The sequence below is a fragment of the Pleurodeles waltl genome, chromosome 2_1, assembly GCF_031143425.1.
Source record: "Pleurodeles waltl isolate 20211129_DDA chromosome 2_1, aPleWal1.hap1.20221129, whole genome shotgun sequence".
In the NCBI taxonomy this organism is placed as follows: domain Eukaryota; kingdom Metazoa; phylum Chordata; class Amphibia; order Caudata; family Salamandridae; genus Pleurodeles; species Pleurodeles waltl.
Window position 1 is genome coordinate 705,403,367 of NC_090438.1, and position 18,328 is coordinate 705,421,694.

An 18,328-nucleotide genomic window follows, 5' to 3' on the forward strand; every position below is an offset into this window, starting at 1 on the left:
CCATGAATTAAACCCAGATCTGTGACTGGGAGTGAGTGCTTAAAAAGTCTCAGCACTCCTTCTGTCACCCTTTTCTGTTGCATGATTCTGACAAACATGAAATGATTTATTTTCCAAGGTATATAATTCTATTTTTCAAATGAACAGTGCTGCTGGCATGGTTTGGCTAAGTACAAAGGTTCATTCACACCTCGAGACTTCAGATATTGCCGTTCTGAAGCAAGTAAAGTGGATGGGTGGAATGTTGTATGGAGCACACTGCATTTGACAGGGGGCAGAGTACACAGCAGTAATTATTTTAATGGTCTTTTATGAAATAAGTTAATGTCTATGATTTCTATGGTATTATCTCCATATTGGACTAGAACTTCGAGGCCCTTGACCATGCTCTTTGGGATATGCTGGGTCATTATCCAATTGTTAAAGATTTATTGTGCTTAATGGTGTGTCTTTTCTTTTGGACTGTTACTATTAGATATTTACGATTGTTATTTGTGAATCTAATGTCACATGACCAGCTAAACTTAAATGACAGGACCCTATTCAAAGACTGATCTTTAGATATAAAAAGACTTTCTTACTACACTTTCAGTGATCAGACTATAATTCATTGTCCAATATATTTATTGTTGCTGTGGTAGATGACATGGAACCTCCCTGGGTTGCCACATTATGTTTTTATGATATGTTATTATTTTCTTTTCTAGGGTGGACTGCGATCTTACTTGTAGCTTGTTGATTTTATAAGTTTTAATACTGCACCAATTTCAGCGGTTGGTACTAGTGAATGTTCATTTTCCTTCCACTCTCCTACAAGACTTGACCTTATATGGCATTACAAGAGTGCATTGATGGCAGTGTTTTTTGACTCTTAACAAGTTCCACGTTAAATATGTATAAATGGGAGCGTCCACTGGCTTAGTTTTGATCTTGGTATTTGATGAATATTCATACACATCTTTGCCTTCCATTTTCCTCATGGTCATATATAAGCTGCTGACCATGATGTGGAGTCAGTACAGTTGCATTGGTTACTCCAAAATTATTTTTTTAGGTTATCCTTTAGAATGTTTGTTCTATCCTGGTGTCAACCTTTTGAACCATCACATTAGCACCTAAACGGTGGTCTTCATTCATACATGTATGTCTATTCTGCCAGAAGCTGGTTGAATCTGTACTTTTGCTGCTGGCCTGAATTAATATACTGAGGTAGCCAACTTGGCGTTGCTGAATACAATTTGTGCTACAATGCCTTTTAATTATGTAATTTTTAGCTCTGCCGTGTATGCTGTTTGTGCAATTCATGGTGAAGATATAGTATTCTATACTGACTTTGGGTCAGTCTCCTTCAAGCACTGGCGTCTTCTGCTTAAGCACCTTCAGTCATTGCCTGGAAACATGGTCAATCACATTTTGGATCATCCCAAAGGAGTATTCATGTCTCTGTGTATTTCTGTTGGCTGTTTGGGGTGTGTTCTGTCCCCATCTGGATGCGACAGGGATTATTTTATGCCTCACATCAGCTGGTGAGGGGCCGATAATGCACAGCAGCAAGCGCTGAAAAATACGTATGGAAGTAAAGTAACCTTTTTTCTGTAGCATCCATTTTTCATATACTTTGGTGTGTGGTTTAGTACAAAAGTGCATGCGTACACCATTTGTATGGCATGTACATGGCTGATCTGCATGTCTTACAAATATCAAAACATAATTTGCTTTACCAATGCTTGTTTTTCTTGGGACTTGAAGTACCTTTCATTTTGTTATTGATAAAAAACATTGACCCAGAATTATTGAATATATTAATAAATAAGATTCCCACAGCATCACCAACTAAAATAGTGATGATTGAAAAGAGAAGGAAATTATTGGCTTACAATTATTGGGGGGCAATAAGTAAGACTCAATATAATCTGGTGATCTTGTGGAAAGAAAGAAATCTATATTGAAGGTGGGCCACACAAGCAACCCTTCATGTAATTATGCAGTAGTTAAGGACTAGTCTCATACTGTATCTAAAGAGAATTTGAGATGTATGGAGCGGTAGATGTTTGAAACAAACTGAGCCATACTGAATGAAATTAACATTTCTTAAATATACAATTAAAATAGTTTAGGTAAAGTAAAACAAACATGAATGATGAAGAATTGCCTTATTGGGAGACACAAGAAATAAGGATTTTTTTAATCACAAGTTAAACAACAAAATAGAGTATGTCACTTTATACTGCGTATTATATTTGGGAAATGTATCTTGATAATGACTGAGAGCATTGTGAGAAATAGGAAAGTGTATAGAATACACATTGTGATGTCCTGATAAAAAAGAATACAATATGATTTAAAATGATGATGTGCATATGATGAGCGAGGGATACGATTGAATGAAATGTTTCATGGGAATTGTATATGTTGGTTTATTTTGATTTGCCCCAAATAAATGTGGATGTACCCCTTGTGGAATGTACTAATTTCATTAGATCTGTACATGTTGTGGTAAGAGTAATATTTGTATTGTAGTTACATCGGATTACAACATTTAAGATGATGATTAGCTGAAAACAATGCTATATCCTGATTAAGGCCATTAAATAACAGGCTGAAACTGTGGATTAGTAGTCAATGGTTTGAAGAACAAAAAAAGGCTGTTAGAGGACGTTACACTGACTTCAATAGTTGATGGATTTTTGAACATTTGAATATATAAATGCAACTCATCGTTTTCCATTCTTTTGCCTAAGATTTTAATGTTTAGAGTGTGAATGAGTCTCTGCCTGGTTACGTTTTTGTATGATATATCTAGTTGATATCAAATAGGAAATGTGATAAAAACTAGTTAAAAGAATTGTACATATGATGAAAAATCTGAATTATTATTTCTGTGAGTGAAAGTATTTGTAATAAAGATGAAATAAGTGGTCTACTTGGAGTCCTTTATAAAGCATAGGAGATAGGTATTCATTTTTTTCCAATATATAAGTGTGCTCAATGCACAAAGTACCAAATACAGGGAAGATGTCCTGCAGGAATAAGAAGTACTATGTTTTAGCATTTGCATGTGGCACCATTGTAACCTTTAAGAGACAGGGAATAGAATGCAGCAAAAAATGGCACAAAATCCGAAGAACATTGGGTGAAGTTGTATCAAGCTTCTACCTTTACCCAAGAAAAAGGAGACGAATAAATGTTTCACAATATACGTCCTCTCTACTTATCACATAGACAAACTAAAACATAAAGGGACCTTAATCTAGGAAAGATCATGGAGATGGCAAGTATGAGAGTGTTCTTCTATACAATTGAGCTCTCTCACCCACTAATTGTCGAATGCTTCATCATAAGGTCCCCTTTTCATTCAGTGCAGCTCATATGCCTAAATTGGCTACAAGGAGGATTTTTTAGGAGGGTTTTGTCTCTTTTATATAGGAGATGGGGTCCTACAGTAGTATATGTATAATTTTACATTTCATGGTTCACCTAGAAGAATGTATTGATGATACCAATGGTAATATTCAAAATAGAAAAAGATGTTATGAGTTCTTAATATTACTACATCTTTCGGTCAACATGTTTTTGCCAGCTATAAAGCCCAAAGGGCAAGTGATCTTCTTCAGGACATAGGATCTCTATTCTTTGATATATCTTAGCTAATATATGTTATGTGTGAAAGTATAGGGCAAAGTATAAAGAAAAAAAGCCAATATATTGAAAGGTATACTCGCTGTCCAGTTGATACAGATTAAATATATAAAAGAGAAAAAATCTTCCAAAAAAAACCTCCTTGTATTTGGATTTAATTTAGACATGCCATTTGCCCTTGATGAGGAGTGGGAACTATTAGGAAGCATGTCACTATTAGTAGGTGAGAGTCGTCCATCCTAAAAGAGACAATTCCTAGAATACATGTAATGTCCATAAATCTATCCTAGACACAGGTTCACTTTAATAGCTGGATTATGTATATGTTATCTGTTCCACTCATATGCTGGTAACTTCCAGTACACTATAGAAACTTTCCAAAATGGGTGATTTTCATTTTGCAAATGGTCTCTGCCTGGCCTCAGAAAGCTATTTGTAAATGTAAATGTAATTTTTCTAGATTTTAAATGAAATGTTGCGTTAACAGAGCTGAATCCTTTCAGGAAACGTGCCATCTTTCTGTGTACATGAATTTAATTTCATATTTGAATGCAGCAAACTATTCACATGTCTTTTTTGGTTTTCTTTCAGATTATGAAGCTTGGAAAGTGAAAGCTGCCCTTCCTCACATACAAGGCCCATCTTACAACACTCCTGCAAAAACCTTTACTATGTTAAATCGTCCACCACCAATTCAGGCAGTGCATGGGAGAACAGACTGGCTATCCAAATATGGAGGCCAAAGATAGATGACTTGTTGGAGCATGCATTACCTTACACGCACTTCATTATTTAACATTAGGAAACCAAAATATGTATAATTTTGCTACGTAAAAAATGGATATGTGATCAGCAGTAGCAGGAAGACAACAATCCTCTTTAATTTTATGTAGTCTTTCTTCAAAAGACCAGAAATAAGTTGTGCTGAACTGCCAGTGGAATGATAAGTTTGTTGTACAAAAGGGCTTGCCAAAGTAAAGAGAATATTCAAACTATGACTGGTTAGTCAGCATTGCAGTAGGTTACATATAAAAAAATAAAAACACATATTTTGTTACTTAGTATACAAAATGTTTGTCTTTGGGCTAAAAGCTTGTTTATATCTTGAAATAAAAGTAAAGAAATATTTCATTTTCAAGGATGGGGTACGAGCGATATATGGAGCATTGATTGTGTCAAAGAAAAGTATGTTGGATGTGTTTTTCAGATCCAAGTAGAGCTACATTGTCTAAACAACAACTTGCCACACATAAAAGCTAGCCTCTGAATTTCAACATATAAAACAGTTGTTCAAATTTAGGCTACCAATTGAAGTTTATGGGTCTGATACCTGACTCACGTAGTGATGAGCCTATTCCTTCCAGAATGAAGAACCATTTCCTTCTAAGATAGTGCAGTCTGTAGCGGAGCTTTCTGTACAAACAAAACTATTTTCAGATTGCCTTGGTATAATTGTAAGGGCAACAAAACTTTGAATCTCATTTGTTTTGTCACAATTTCGGACAATTAAATTAGTGTGCTTTTGCTTTAAGCAGAGTATTGTAGGAAAAAGTGCAGGCTGCAGATCTGCATACTCATACTGTAACAGTAGGTCTTGTTTAGCAACATCATCATAGAGCTGTACACTTGTTCTAAATGGCATATTTGTGAAAGATCAACATTTCTGATGTCTTTTAAGTTCCTCACTAGCAGCCAACCAATATGAAGGGTATTCCCATAGTATTCTGTGTGGGCTGGCAATGTCCCAAAGAATTAGCACGTGTGCCACAGTTAAAATAAATATTGATGTATTGTTGTTAATCAAAATTACACTGCAAAGAATGTCAAGTGCTGAACTTGTTTTGCAGATATAGAAAGTCTGATCATTCTAACCTTACCTTGTGCATGTTGCTCTCTGGGAAAGTCTCCAACTTCCAGTGCAAGTATTTGGGCATGATAAAATTCGAGATTTTTCTCTGATTAAAACAATCCTTATACTGTCTTAATCCTGAAACAACAGTTTTAGGTTGTTTTAACCAGGCATAGAAAGTTTTTTTTGCTAATGTAAGGTAGTCTTAACAATTTCAGGCTCAATACAAGAAAGTTTTAAGCTAAAGAAAAGAGAGGATTTCGACTGTATATGCCTTTCCTGTCTTATGTCTGTCTTAAGTTAGAAAAATACATTTTAAATCAGGCCTTTCCTTCAGGCTTGAGATTGTTTTTAACATTAATCCTGGAATTTGTTTTGTAAAACAAGGTTTATATTTATGATGTTTGTTAACTTCATTACAGTCTGTTATTTCTCAAATAACCGTTAAGTATGTCAGTGCGTAACTGGTCTCTTTTACATGAATACTTCATTACAGGCCTGATTTCCACAAAGAAAATCGCAAAAATAGTGTGTAGGTTTAATAGCACACTTTTCTTGTAGATCAGTTCTAAATAGGCATATTTTCAGTTCAAGGTGGTATGACCGTATTGGTGCTGGCTTTTCAGTTTGTACTGACTTGAGCTGAATGCTCATCTGTTTGATTTTGGTATTTACTTATGCAGAACCTCGACAAATAGCCCTTTCAGCGATGTCCCTACGCACACTTTATACTACTATTGGGTAAGAGGTTCAACCTCAGCAAGGCACTAAGCATATACAAAAAAAAAATCTGAGTTGCCTGCAAATTATTGTAGTTCAAGACTGAATTCCAACTAGAGTCCATTTCTTATGCACAAATTTTCACTAGCCTTGCCACCGTTCCATGATGTAAATACCGGATGTTTTATGTTGTTTTAATATCTGCAAAGTCTCGGACCTGATTATAAATAGGACTTTAAACAACGTTGGTAACATCACTTTTCTACCCTTGATTACTTTAATTATTAGTAAGGGATCATTAATGCAGCTCTAGAACACATTTAAAAGCGCTTGCTATTTATATTTTCTATTTGACCTATGTACAGAAAAGGGAAAAATACCGGCTTTTGGGGATTTTGCTTATTTTTGCACTGGCTGGGATATTAAAATACCAGTGATGCCGGTAGAGAACCGGCCAGGTGGCAACCCAAATTTTTACATGAAGGGATTCAAAAAGGTGTCATGCATATAGGGTTTGATGAGCAGGGTATGTGCACACGCAAAAGCAGGACAAATAGTTGCCAGCATTATCTTGAGTAACCATAATGCAAAAAATTTACTACAACACATTAATTGGTTTAACTAATATCATGCATCACATGGAGAAGTATGTTCTTACATGCAGTAAAGACATTCCTGATGCAATATATATACAATGATTATTGTTTAAAATGGTATGGTCAGCTCTAAATAAGAATACAAATTTCAAACTCTGGAGATTACTTTTTACTCTTTTGTTGACCCAAAACATTCCTTAATGGCAACATTGAGCTTTTCTTATTTTAAGACAGTGGTTTAATAATGATTAAATATATGTATGGTGCAAAAATTATTGAATAACTATCGAAGTCTCTAACTTTGATTCGTTTTCTATAAACTAATTATCTTTAATGTGTTACTTCTTTACTATACATTGATACTTTTTTAATCTCATTGATTTATTATTATGAATAGAAGCAATCAAATTTTTGATATTGATGTATTCCAAGCTAGAATTTAGTGCATGCTTTTGGAAAAAGGATTAATATGTGTTTAAATATAACTCTCTTTTAAATAGATTTTTCGTTTTTGGAATAATCGTAAAATAGAATTCCTCTGGGATTCTAAATTGTTTTTTATTAGTAAGCATTAATACATTTGCTTTAGGTTAAATTACCTCTCAAACACCTTCTGGGTTAGCTGATTCTAAGGGTCTAAATCAAACATGTTAAGTAAAACATCACAGGTATTGATGTCAATGTTTGTATGCAGAGGTACATCCTTAGAAACATTGATAGGTCTGTAAAACAAGGTCAACTGTATCTAGCCTATAACCAGCTAGATACTAAAAAATGTGATGCAGTAAGTCAGGAAACATTTAGATAAATTATATTAAATTGTGCCCCTATTTGTAAAACGTTGAGTCTGCATTCATTCAAGTTCCCGAAGGAGCAATTTCCACAGAATCGATGTTGGCTGGAGAATGAATGTTTTTTTCACTTTATGAATACATGTTTTCATGTCAGCTGATATTTGCTGTACCTTTTTTGTCTCAGTTGACCATTAGCCATTATGTTATAACTTATATGGTATCATTTAAAATGTATTTCCACTAATTACATTTTCTGTCCGCTGAGTGGTGGCCATTAGACAATACTGAACATTGGGCACCATAAAGATAGATCAAACACACAAAAGGTGATTGGAGGAAATCTTTAAATAATTCCAACCACTGGCAATCGCTCAGAGTAGCATTCCAATGCATCATTCTTTTGCCTACCATGCCACCTCTGTTTAGTCCCAAGCATGTGCAAATCAATCTTGATCCTGTTCTAGTAGGAACAGTCCATCCCAAACTTCCTGGTCAGGTCCTCCCTGAACCAGGTCACAGGCAACTCAAGACCGGTTTCGTCCTAATTGGAGCTCATTAGTAGGAAGCAGCTTGGTTCCAAAGACACAATGAGCATGGGACCCATGTCTGGGCATTGTCACTTAGAATATGCCCTATGGATAGCTAAGTACACAGACTATCAGCTGCGGGGTGTATCACATGTAGGACTAAAAGAATATGGGTTCAGCATAGTAAAATATTAGCTTCAATTTTTTGAACTAGGACGAAAACACAAACAGTGGTCTGAATGAACTTATATTCCTGGGACATTACTTGTTTACTGATCTGTTAAATGCTATGGTCTGTGTAACAATATACAATTTGGATACGTACAAATTGCAAAGACAGTTTATGACAAATCATGCAAGAAATTGTTTACATATGTAAAAGTGTCCATAATAATGCATAACTTGGATGAATTGTTTTCATTTGATGAAAATCAAATTTCATGTAAATGATTCCAATTGAGTAGGAGGATCAGACATGAAAAAAACTATTGGACCTAATAACGGGAATGATAAATGGTCAAGTCATGGTTCGTTAGTACCTTAAGTCAGTCCATAAACCAACAGGCAGGATTAGGGTTACGCAATGGCATGTAAATGTATTTTTTTTAATTGAATTCATAGACCAAGGAATTTATTGTGACTCCCGAGGAAAAGAGTAACTTTAAGGCTCGTGAATCACCCCTTCTTGATGGCCAGGATAAGGTTTTACAAGTGCAAATTCCCAGTTCTTATTCACAGAATCGTGTGTATGAGGATGTTTAGGTTGGTCACATCTTCAAATGTTGGTGCATGCCTGAAAACTCACAAGTTTGTGGGTATTCACCTAACATTTTCACGTAGATTTCCTCTCGGAAATTGTATGGAGATTTACTCTGGTCGTGTGTAAGAAAAAAACATTTTTCAGGGTGGAAATGATGTGGAAAAGCTCATAACTGGGAGTCTACTAATGGGATGTTTCCATGGGGAAATTATGTTTTGTGTTTTTTTTTTTAAATAAATATATATAACAAGTGCAAAAATGTACACTTCTCTAGGCCTACGTGACTAAACAAGCAGAATCTGTGACTGTCACAACTTCCTTGGAGAATTCCTTGAGTTCTTTGAGAAGTCCAGTAAAGTGGGAAGTATACTTAAGTTATACTTAACGCTTTTTGAGTACATTTCTGACTTTCAAGCTGGGAATGTTGTGAATCTGGCTCACTAAAGTAAGATTTCTGGATGTCTGCTTACTGCATGTTATTTCCAGTGTGCCCTATGGAGAAAACCGTCTGCCCAGATTTTATGTGCTCTGTTAGTCGAAAGATTTGTCAATTAAATGTTAAAAATAGTGCTTAGAAAAACAATCTGGTACAAGTGCATTAATCCATGGGCTCACTTTAATGATGAGGCAAGGGATTTTTTATTTATTGCCCAAATGTTTCAAAATGTAGCATAAATATTTAAGAGACTAAATATTGGTATTACTAAAATATTCCATCTTGATCTCTGTATACATCTCCCTTATAAACCTACATTTCTATTCTTCATAATAAACTATACATTTCTGTAATAAGCCTGCCATTTCGGAAATTATCTGAATGTATCTGAACGTGAAGCCATTTATATTTAATTCACTGTCTGACTTTCTCTATATTAGTTTTTTAGCAAAATGTGTAGTTTCTCAGAATGTCTTATTAAGATTCGACATGCTTGTGTATTTTCTATAGTTCAGCTACCTTATAAATGATTACTTGGATTTGATTAATCAAGTGTCACTCTAGAAAAGTGAATTTTGACTACGTTGCTAAAATGTCAACCAGTGTAGTGCAAAAGAACAAAGATTTTGTAATAGATAATGCATTACAGATGCACACAATCTACACAACAGTGTACCCTTCTGACTCATCATAAGATTACTAGAATGTAGAGTGACAGTACGGCTGAGAGATGGGGAAATACGAATGTGTGGAGTACAGGAAAACCACCGAAAGCAGATGGGCCATCGTTGGAGGACTCCTTTGTTGTCAATGCATTATCAAACCTCAGTTATCTACTTGTACGTGCCACTTTAATTTTTTTAGTCAGATATGTAATTCTGTAGATTTCTGTACTTTTACATTGTAATATATAAAAAATAAATATCGCTGTATTGCTTAAATTCAAATGGAGTTGTTTTTTGTTTTTTTTAAGCAGTGTGCATGGCCTACATTGTCAACTGTTCCTTTTATCATGTATGAAGTGCTGTGAAGTAGCAAAGGGCACGAGTATTTTGGATTAATATATTTTGTCTGAATGCCCAAAGTAGGTCTGCAGTTACGTCATTTATTAAAGAGTTAGGCCCATATTTATACTTTTTTTGCGCCGCTTTTTGACGGAAAAGCGGCACAAACTTACAAAATACAATTGTATTTTGCAAGTTTGTGCCGCTTTTGCGTCAAAAAGTGGCGCAAATGCGGCGCTAAAAAAGTATAAATATGGGCCTTAATGCTTCAAAACAAAAAGTAAAACAAAAATCCAAAGTGATGAGTGAGTATTGCTAGTTTCTGTCTCTGATATTCAGGCCCTCTGCTAAGTAAACACCCTCTCCAAAGATAGTTTTTTATTCTGATACTCTCTTTGCCTATTTTGACATGTACTGTAGCTGTATGGAAAATTGTCTTTAATTTTCCTTACCCACAGGAGCATACTGAAATAACAGTGTATATTTTTTTATAAATATTGTCAGAGCCAAATGCATTGGTTTGCTTAGAGCATGGAGACAGACCAACACACCTCAAAGCTGAACAGACTTGCTAAGAGCCAAGCACAGACCAACAGTCATGCGTAACACTATGTAGCAGAAGGGTCTTTTACTTCAGCTGAGGCCAGGATGACGCACGACAACGTGATGTGCACACAGGTTGACATGCACAGACTGAGCACTAGTGGTGCACCTTGGGGGAGCATGAATGAGGCGCATCGGGCGGTCTTACAGATGTCCTTCTCGGGAGCGCAATATGCTGTTTATCAGGGTAGAATGGGTTATATACATGTGGGGACCACTAGTCTATATCACTCGGTCTGAGTCTGTATTTTCAGCAGACCTGAGAACTTTATGTAATACGTGATAAACATGTTCTTCAAGGATTTTGCCCTCCATGACGAGTTGTGATAAGGCTATAACAGCCTTAGAGAACTTTTATGTATTGCGTTTTTGCAAAGATTCTAATTAACCATGAAAAATAAGATTCATTCATTCACTATGTGTGGTAGGTGCACAGCGGTCTCTTATTGTCAGACACGAGTAGCTCATCCAGTATTATATTTGGTCTAACCTACAGCCTTTAGCTCTTTGTTTTTGAAGACCTTTCTGATGCAGAGCTCTAGCTGCAAATTCCTCACCTTGTGAATATCCCAGGCATCAGACTGGATTGGGAAACTTTTCAATAGCTCTGTGTACTGACAGGGAGCACTGGCTCCATCTCTGCACCAGAAATAACACCACCATGCAGCCACGGAAGCCATACATCACCTCCACAATTGTCTTGCTGTATGTTCTCTTTTTTCCAGGCTATTGACAAGGCTTCCGAGTTTGCTGTCATCAGAAATTTCAGTCAGTCTTTTTCCTCAATTTTTAATCGGATTCTTCAGATATCTCAGAGCAGTGTACAAATGTCTCCCTGCCGAAGATCAAGGTTCAATCCCCGCAGGGACTGTGATGGACAAATATCTATCATGAATCACAATGACATATGTTTGTGGTGCCGGGGTCCAAGCATGGCACAAGGTCATGCAAGTCATGCCAGAGCATGCATCCCCAAAGCCATCTTAGAAACAAAGGACAAGCTTTTTCTGCCTAAGTTTAAGACAATCAACAGAACAAAAGGAAGTCTCCCACGAGGACGCAGTCTCAGAGTTGCAATTGTTGAAGTTCTGAACCAAACAAAAATAGTATTGACAACGCAACTCAGAATGGTGCTGGTCTTACAAAGATAAGTTGCTGAGGCTCGCCCTTATTTCTCAGGCCTCCTCTTTGGAGCCAGAGCTGGTCCTTGCATGCCAAGATTCTCCAGGCCTCAACCCTCTCAGCTCTATCAAACTTTCCGTCTCTGGTGACGTCGTTCCTGAATGCTATATTTGAGATGCAGCTGGCAGGTCTTCACTCTGTCCCTTTTCCTCCCTTGTCTTTCCCACTAATTGCCTTGCTTCTGGCTCCAACACCTGTGCCTTCTTCACCTCTGAGTGCCATTGGTGCCATCTCAGGCCTTGACTGATTTGACAGGGCCTTCTCTACCTCTGCCAGCTCCAGATCTTTCACTGACACCACAGGCCCCATTTCCAACTTAGTCAATGCCAACACTGGTTTCAACCTCACAACCAATAATTAATCTACAAGACCTTGTGCACAGATCCAAAGGCTTGCTGAAGAACAAAGGTTTTTCTTTGGAGTGTATTCTGATCCTCTAGACGACTAAAGGAATGACAGATGATCGGAGTGGCCTATCAAGTCTCTTTGGACCCTGAGTTCTTGGCCATAAGAAAAGTCAGTGTTTTACACACCTCCCAGAGTTGGTAGATACACTCACCCCCAGGCAGAAGCGGCTGCCACTAGAGATTTTTTCAAGTTATGTGGATGGCAATTGCAGTGAGCAATTACCATCCACATAAGTTTTTTATTTTTTATTTTTATTAAATAATGGCTTTAAGCCTGTGCCTGGTGCTGAGTCAGGCAGCCAGGCACTTTCGAGTGGGACACATACTCTAGTGAGCATGTGTTCCTCAGCATCTCCCTTTAAAAAAAATAAATCCCTATGTAGGCTAAGGGCTGACTTACCACTAGCCCTGGCCTGTAATGTTCGGGGGTCTAAAGAGACCTCCCATTCCTGGTGCCAGCAGAGTCATGTTTACAAGCCGTCCTGGGCACCTAGGGCATACGCCCTGTGTTCCTGAGACTGGCTGCTGACAATCACTTAAGCTGCAAGCAACCCCCCCTTTACCAACTCTTCACCTGTGACATGTCGTGAAATTGTGTTGCTTGCAACCTGTGAAGGATTGAAGGCATGTGACTCGTGGTCATACAGTCATGAGACTCTGTGATCTCGAGCCAACAGAGGCCAGAGCAGGATTTGCAGGTAAGTGCCAGCCTGTGGTTCGTTTCTGAAACAATAAAAACAACCCGCATTCTCGCACATAAGAGCACTCACCCGGAGCTCATACATCTAAAAGTGTTCTCTTTGTGTGCTTTTATCATGCAGGGACGTTTTACTTTAGTACTTCAGTTTATATCACTATATTGTGAGGCATTTATTAAAATTGTTAATAAATGCCTTTCAATATAGTAATATAAACTGATGTACATAAATGAAACGCTCCTGCATGTTAAAAGCACACAAAAGGAGCACTTTTAAATATGTGAGTACTGGATGTGTGCATCCTGAACTGACATATTTAAAAGTGCTCTAGTCTCTTGCGTTTTTTTAACATGCAGGAGCGTTTCGCTTTAGTACATCAGTTTATATCAACATACTGAGAGGCATTTATTTACAGTTTTAATAAATACCTCTTAATATAGTGACATAAAGGGACGCACTAAAGTCAAACCCTCCCACATGTTAAAATCAAACAAGGGGCGCCTCACCCCTTTCAAATTCTACCAGCCGTCACTGCCCACAGGCATCCTCGCTCCCCACCAGAGGTCACATTATACCATGCTATGATACTGAAAGCAGCTGATGTTTTTGGATTGCCCGTGCCATCTGTGGAGGTAAACTCAAACATCTTGACTGAAGTTCTACACTGCACTTCTCAGGTATCAGAGCCATTGTTATCCTTAAATGATGCCATCACCAAACCATTCATGATGATTTGAGAAAATCCAATCTCTGCCCCTGCCTTAGGTTGACTAGGGGCCAGGAAATAGGTTATAGCTGCAAGCACCCTGGCTTTCCTCTCATCTCAACCCTCGCTTAAGAGCCTGGTAGTACAAGTGTCCTGTTAGTCTGAGCTATCTCCTGGGGCTTTTCTTACCACTTCTTCAGTTGGGAAGTTTAGGAAAATAGAATACTTTGCAAAAAGGGTTTTCTCAGCAGGCAGTGTGACCCTTAAGTCCTGTTTAATGAGTTGTTTCTCTCATGTCTGTGGGATATGTCTCAAATGGCCATTTCAAATCTACCTGACCACCTGGAGGGACATTGGTTTAGAGGTTGTGCTGGATGCTCAGGCAACAGCCTGAAAGGTCAATCAAATCAGGCTTTGACACAGCTGATTCAGTAGCATTTGCGATGGGTACTTCCATGGCTTCAAGGCTTCAAGCCTGGTTGCGTAACTCAGGTTTCTCCAGTGATGTTCAAGACACTTTGATGGACCTCCCCTTTGATGGATCATGGCTGTTCAGAGAAAAGGCAGACTCCACTCTTATGAGATTTGAGGACAGTAGAGCCACTGTTAGATCTCTTGGACTCCAAACCCAACAGCAAGGCTACAGGAAATTTTGAGAAATTCAGGGGTTTGTTATAGGGTTCTCCTTTCATGGCAAATAGCACAGCCAGCAGCAGCAACAACAAAACCACTTGTTCGAACAGTACTGGGTCATTGCAGGCGTAGAAGTCGAACCTTACATCTCCCTCCCCCTGTACCTTCTGTTCCTCCTCCTCGGCTACTGGCGCTTGTTGGAAGACTGGTATCCTCCTGTCCACAAGCAGATTATAGAAAGATGGTATGCTTTATTCCTTTCAACAGGCCCCTCCACACATTCCCCAATCTTCCCTGCAGGCCACTGGTGCATCCTTTGGCAAGAATTTAAGATCTTTCTCCAGAAAAAGAGTTTAGAATTGGTGCCAGAGCAGGAAAACGGTTGTGAGTGCTGAAGAAAAATGGCAGTCTTCATTTGATCCTAGACCTCAGGGTCTTAAACTGGTTCCTGCGCACAGTAAAGTTCACAATGCTGTGCTTATCTCAGGAGTTGCTAGTACTGGAAGCAGAAGATGGTATGGTGTCTGTGGGTCTGCAGGATCCATATTTCCCCTTATTGTTTCAGTTTGTTGTCCTCGTGTTCAGCCTAACCTCTGCTCCATGAGGAATCACAAAGGGGGGATGGCAGTGGTCGCTGCCTATCTCAAAAGATCAGAAATCCAAGTATTTCTGAACTTGGATTGGCTCCACAAGGCCAAGTCTCCAGATATGCTGTTGCACTACCAGCAGTAAACAGCATCATTACTATACGACCTGGGCTTTTCCATCAAAGTCTCACCTGAAACCCTCTCAGTTCATCCTGTTCATAGGGGCAATATTGGTCACTACATCGAGTTGAGCCATTGCCCCTTCTCATCGGATAAGGGATAGTCAGGCTGTCATTCCATTGTTTCAAAAGAGAGCATACATTCCAATCTGATGGTATTACACCTGCAAGGTCTGCTAGCTTCCTTTATGTTCCTGGTTTCCGACGCACACCAGCACAAGAGGGCTTCGGGTACTAGTTCCAACACGGAGCGATCTGTCACACTCCATTGTTATCTCGGGGAACATTAGTGGGTTTGATATAGGGGAGTCTGGAGGAAAACCTCGTTCAAGAGATGTCCTTCCAGTTTCCACCAGCAGTGACCATAGTGGTAACGGGCACTTCCATTCTAGGGTAGGGTGCATATCTGAAAGAACTAGCAATCAGATGCCTTTGGTCTCCAGGGGAGCAGATGTTACATGTCACTCTGCTGGAGCTTCAGGCAATCCAGCTGGTGTTCAAAGAATTCCTGCCAACCATTTGTTGCAAGTTGGTCCAGATTTTGATGGACAACAGGACCACAATGTGATATGTAAACAAGCAAGGAGGAGAGGAGATTGCATCTTCCATGTTGAGAGGCAATATGACTCTGGTGCAGAAACACGACCTGAGTCAACAGCTTTTGGTGGCTTCACCTTGCAGACCTCAAGTGGTGACTTTAACCAGGGGTTGCCCAGAGCATCTTTGTCCTTTGGGGGCACACCTCAGCTTAACCCGTTTGCCACTCAGGCCCATATTTATACTTTTTGACGCAAAACTGCGCTAACGCAGTTTTGCGTCAAAAAATTTTGCGCCGTCTAACGCCATTTGGATGCGCCGTGCGGGCGTCAAATTTATACTTTGACGTACGGCGGCGCAACCAACAGGTGGGCGTCAGGATATTGTGACGCACACAGCGGCGTCAAGTCGTAAGGAAAAACCACGTAAAGGTGACGCACATCACCGTGGGCCGATTTACGACAGCGCAATCGTGAAAGCGCTGGTTTTTCTCACGCAATTGCGTCAAATTCTAGCGCGAAAACTGCAGTGTTACCAGAGAGCCAACATGGATCCCAGTGGACACAACAGAGCCCAGGATGATGACAGCAGACCAGGAACCAGCCAAGAGGTCCCACAAACAAACCAGGATAACCAAAAAAAGAAAAGAAAGTGTCGCTTCAGTGAAGAGGAGCAGGAAATCCTGGTGAGAGAGGTGACGGAACACCAGCACCAACTTTTCATTACATCCAAATTGCCACTCAGTAGGAGAGAGGCCATATGGAAGCAAATAGTGGACAAGATCAACAGTGTGGCTGAAGAACGCCGCACAGTCACTGAGTGTAAGAAACGCTGGCATGACTGTAAACGCAGGACCAAAGAGAAAATGGCCAGGAACAGGAAGGCAGCAATGCAGACTGGAGGTGGGAGTCCAGCACAACAGGAGGCCCTGGACCACATGGAGGAGATGGTTGCAGCCGCCATCCCCGAGGAGATCGTCACAGGGATTCAAGGGCAGGACAGTGCAGACTACCAAGACACAATGCACATGCAGGGTAAGTCGCATGGGGAATTATAATGCACTAATGTTAACTGCAACCAGGGGGGGAATACCTACTACACAATGCATGTAAGTCAGCATATACATAGAGTGGCATGGGTAAAGGAGCACAGTAGGGGGGCATGCCTAGCACACACTGAAGCTGGGGCACCACCAAACACAGCAACAAGTACAGCCCCATGGGGACATCCTGTAAGTACAACAATAGAGCCAAGGGAAAGCAGCGACAGGTAGGAAGGCCACTACAGCAAACTCACATCCAGGCACTTGTTTTGTAAAATCTATCCTACAGCAACTAGGTCCCTATCAGTAACCCAGTAGGCAAAGCAACAACTGCAATGTAACTGCCACAACACCTTACAATAACGCCTCTCATCTCTGTGCAGCTACAGTACCAAATGGCAGCAACCTCCCCATGGAATATACATACACAAATTAGGGGGTGACATTGACATCCGCAACAAGTCAGTGTAAAAATACAAACGCACCAGTACACTCAAATGCCCAATGTCCATACCTGACACATACATAAGCCAAAGTAAACAGCAATAGGACCCACACAGCACCAACCACACACACATGCTGCATACGTCAGGGTCCCTCACATGCCTGGATAACAAGGCTACATCACTAATGTCATACTGCTCAGACAACACCTGAGGAGGAGACATAGGCAACTTATACAATCAAACACACATGACCCACCTTCATCTTCAAACATCAACAATGTTTACATCCACACCACATCCAAACATGAACATGCATAGGAAATGGCACGGAACATGTACACTGCATGCAATGTGAATCAAAAGTGAATGGGGCAGGTCCTGAGAGGCAAGTGTGTTGGCAGGGCACTCACAACACCCACAGTCAGTCAATGTGTATTCTGGCAAGTGTAATGTATACTTTGCGCATTAGCCTCAGGCTGTAGGCCTTTCTGCACCTTACCCTGAATGTACTCTTACGCATATGCTCACATCTAAGAGCCTCTGAGCACTTTGCACTACATGCTTCTCATTGGCCTTCCTATCAGGAAATATACCAAATAGCCAGTCCTAGGGTGTTGTTAATAAGTCCAATCACACTGTTTTGCCTACATCTGCACTGGAGTGTGCCAGAACAGATACACTCTGTGCCCCAGTCAAGGATACAGTCTGGTACTTTGCGGATAGATGGGGTAGGGGTTCTGATTTGCCATTCCTGCGTAGGGAAACTATCTCATCACCATGACTTATGACTTATAAAATCACTTCCTTGTCCCAAGACACACAAGAGGGAGTCTCCAAACAGAGAAACACCAGACGCTGCCTGCCTTGCTGCAGATGCAAAACCAGATCACAGGCCATTGCTCAGATATGACGGATGAAGTCTCCCCAGTGATTCAGACAGGCAGGCTAGAAGCTTAACATGCTGTGCTATAAATAGAACAAGC

General features: G+C 39.6%; 1 protein-coding gene across 6 annotated transcripts in view; it reads left to right on the forward strand.

Annotated features, from left to right (window-relative positions):
• MAK (male germ cell associated kinase) overlaps window positions 1-10,268 on the forward strand; it is a 420,577-nt gene extending 410,309 nt beyond the window's left edge. For all 6 annotated transcript variants that reach the window (XM_069216975.1, XM_069216982.1, XM_069216967.1 and 3 more), the window contains one exon: window positions 4,231-10,268. In XM_069216975.1, coding sequence (XP_069073076.1) covers window positions 4,231-4,388 — 158 coding nt within the window. In that variant the 3' untranslated portion in view covers window positions 4,389-10,268. The remainder of the gene's footprint in view (window positions 1-4,230) is intronic.
• Window positions 10,269-18,328: the final 8,060 nt, after the last annotated feature.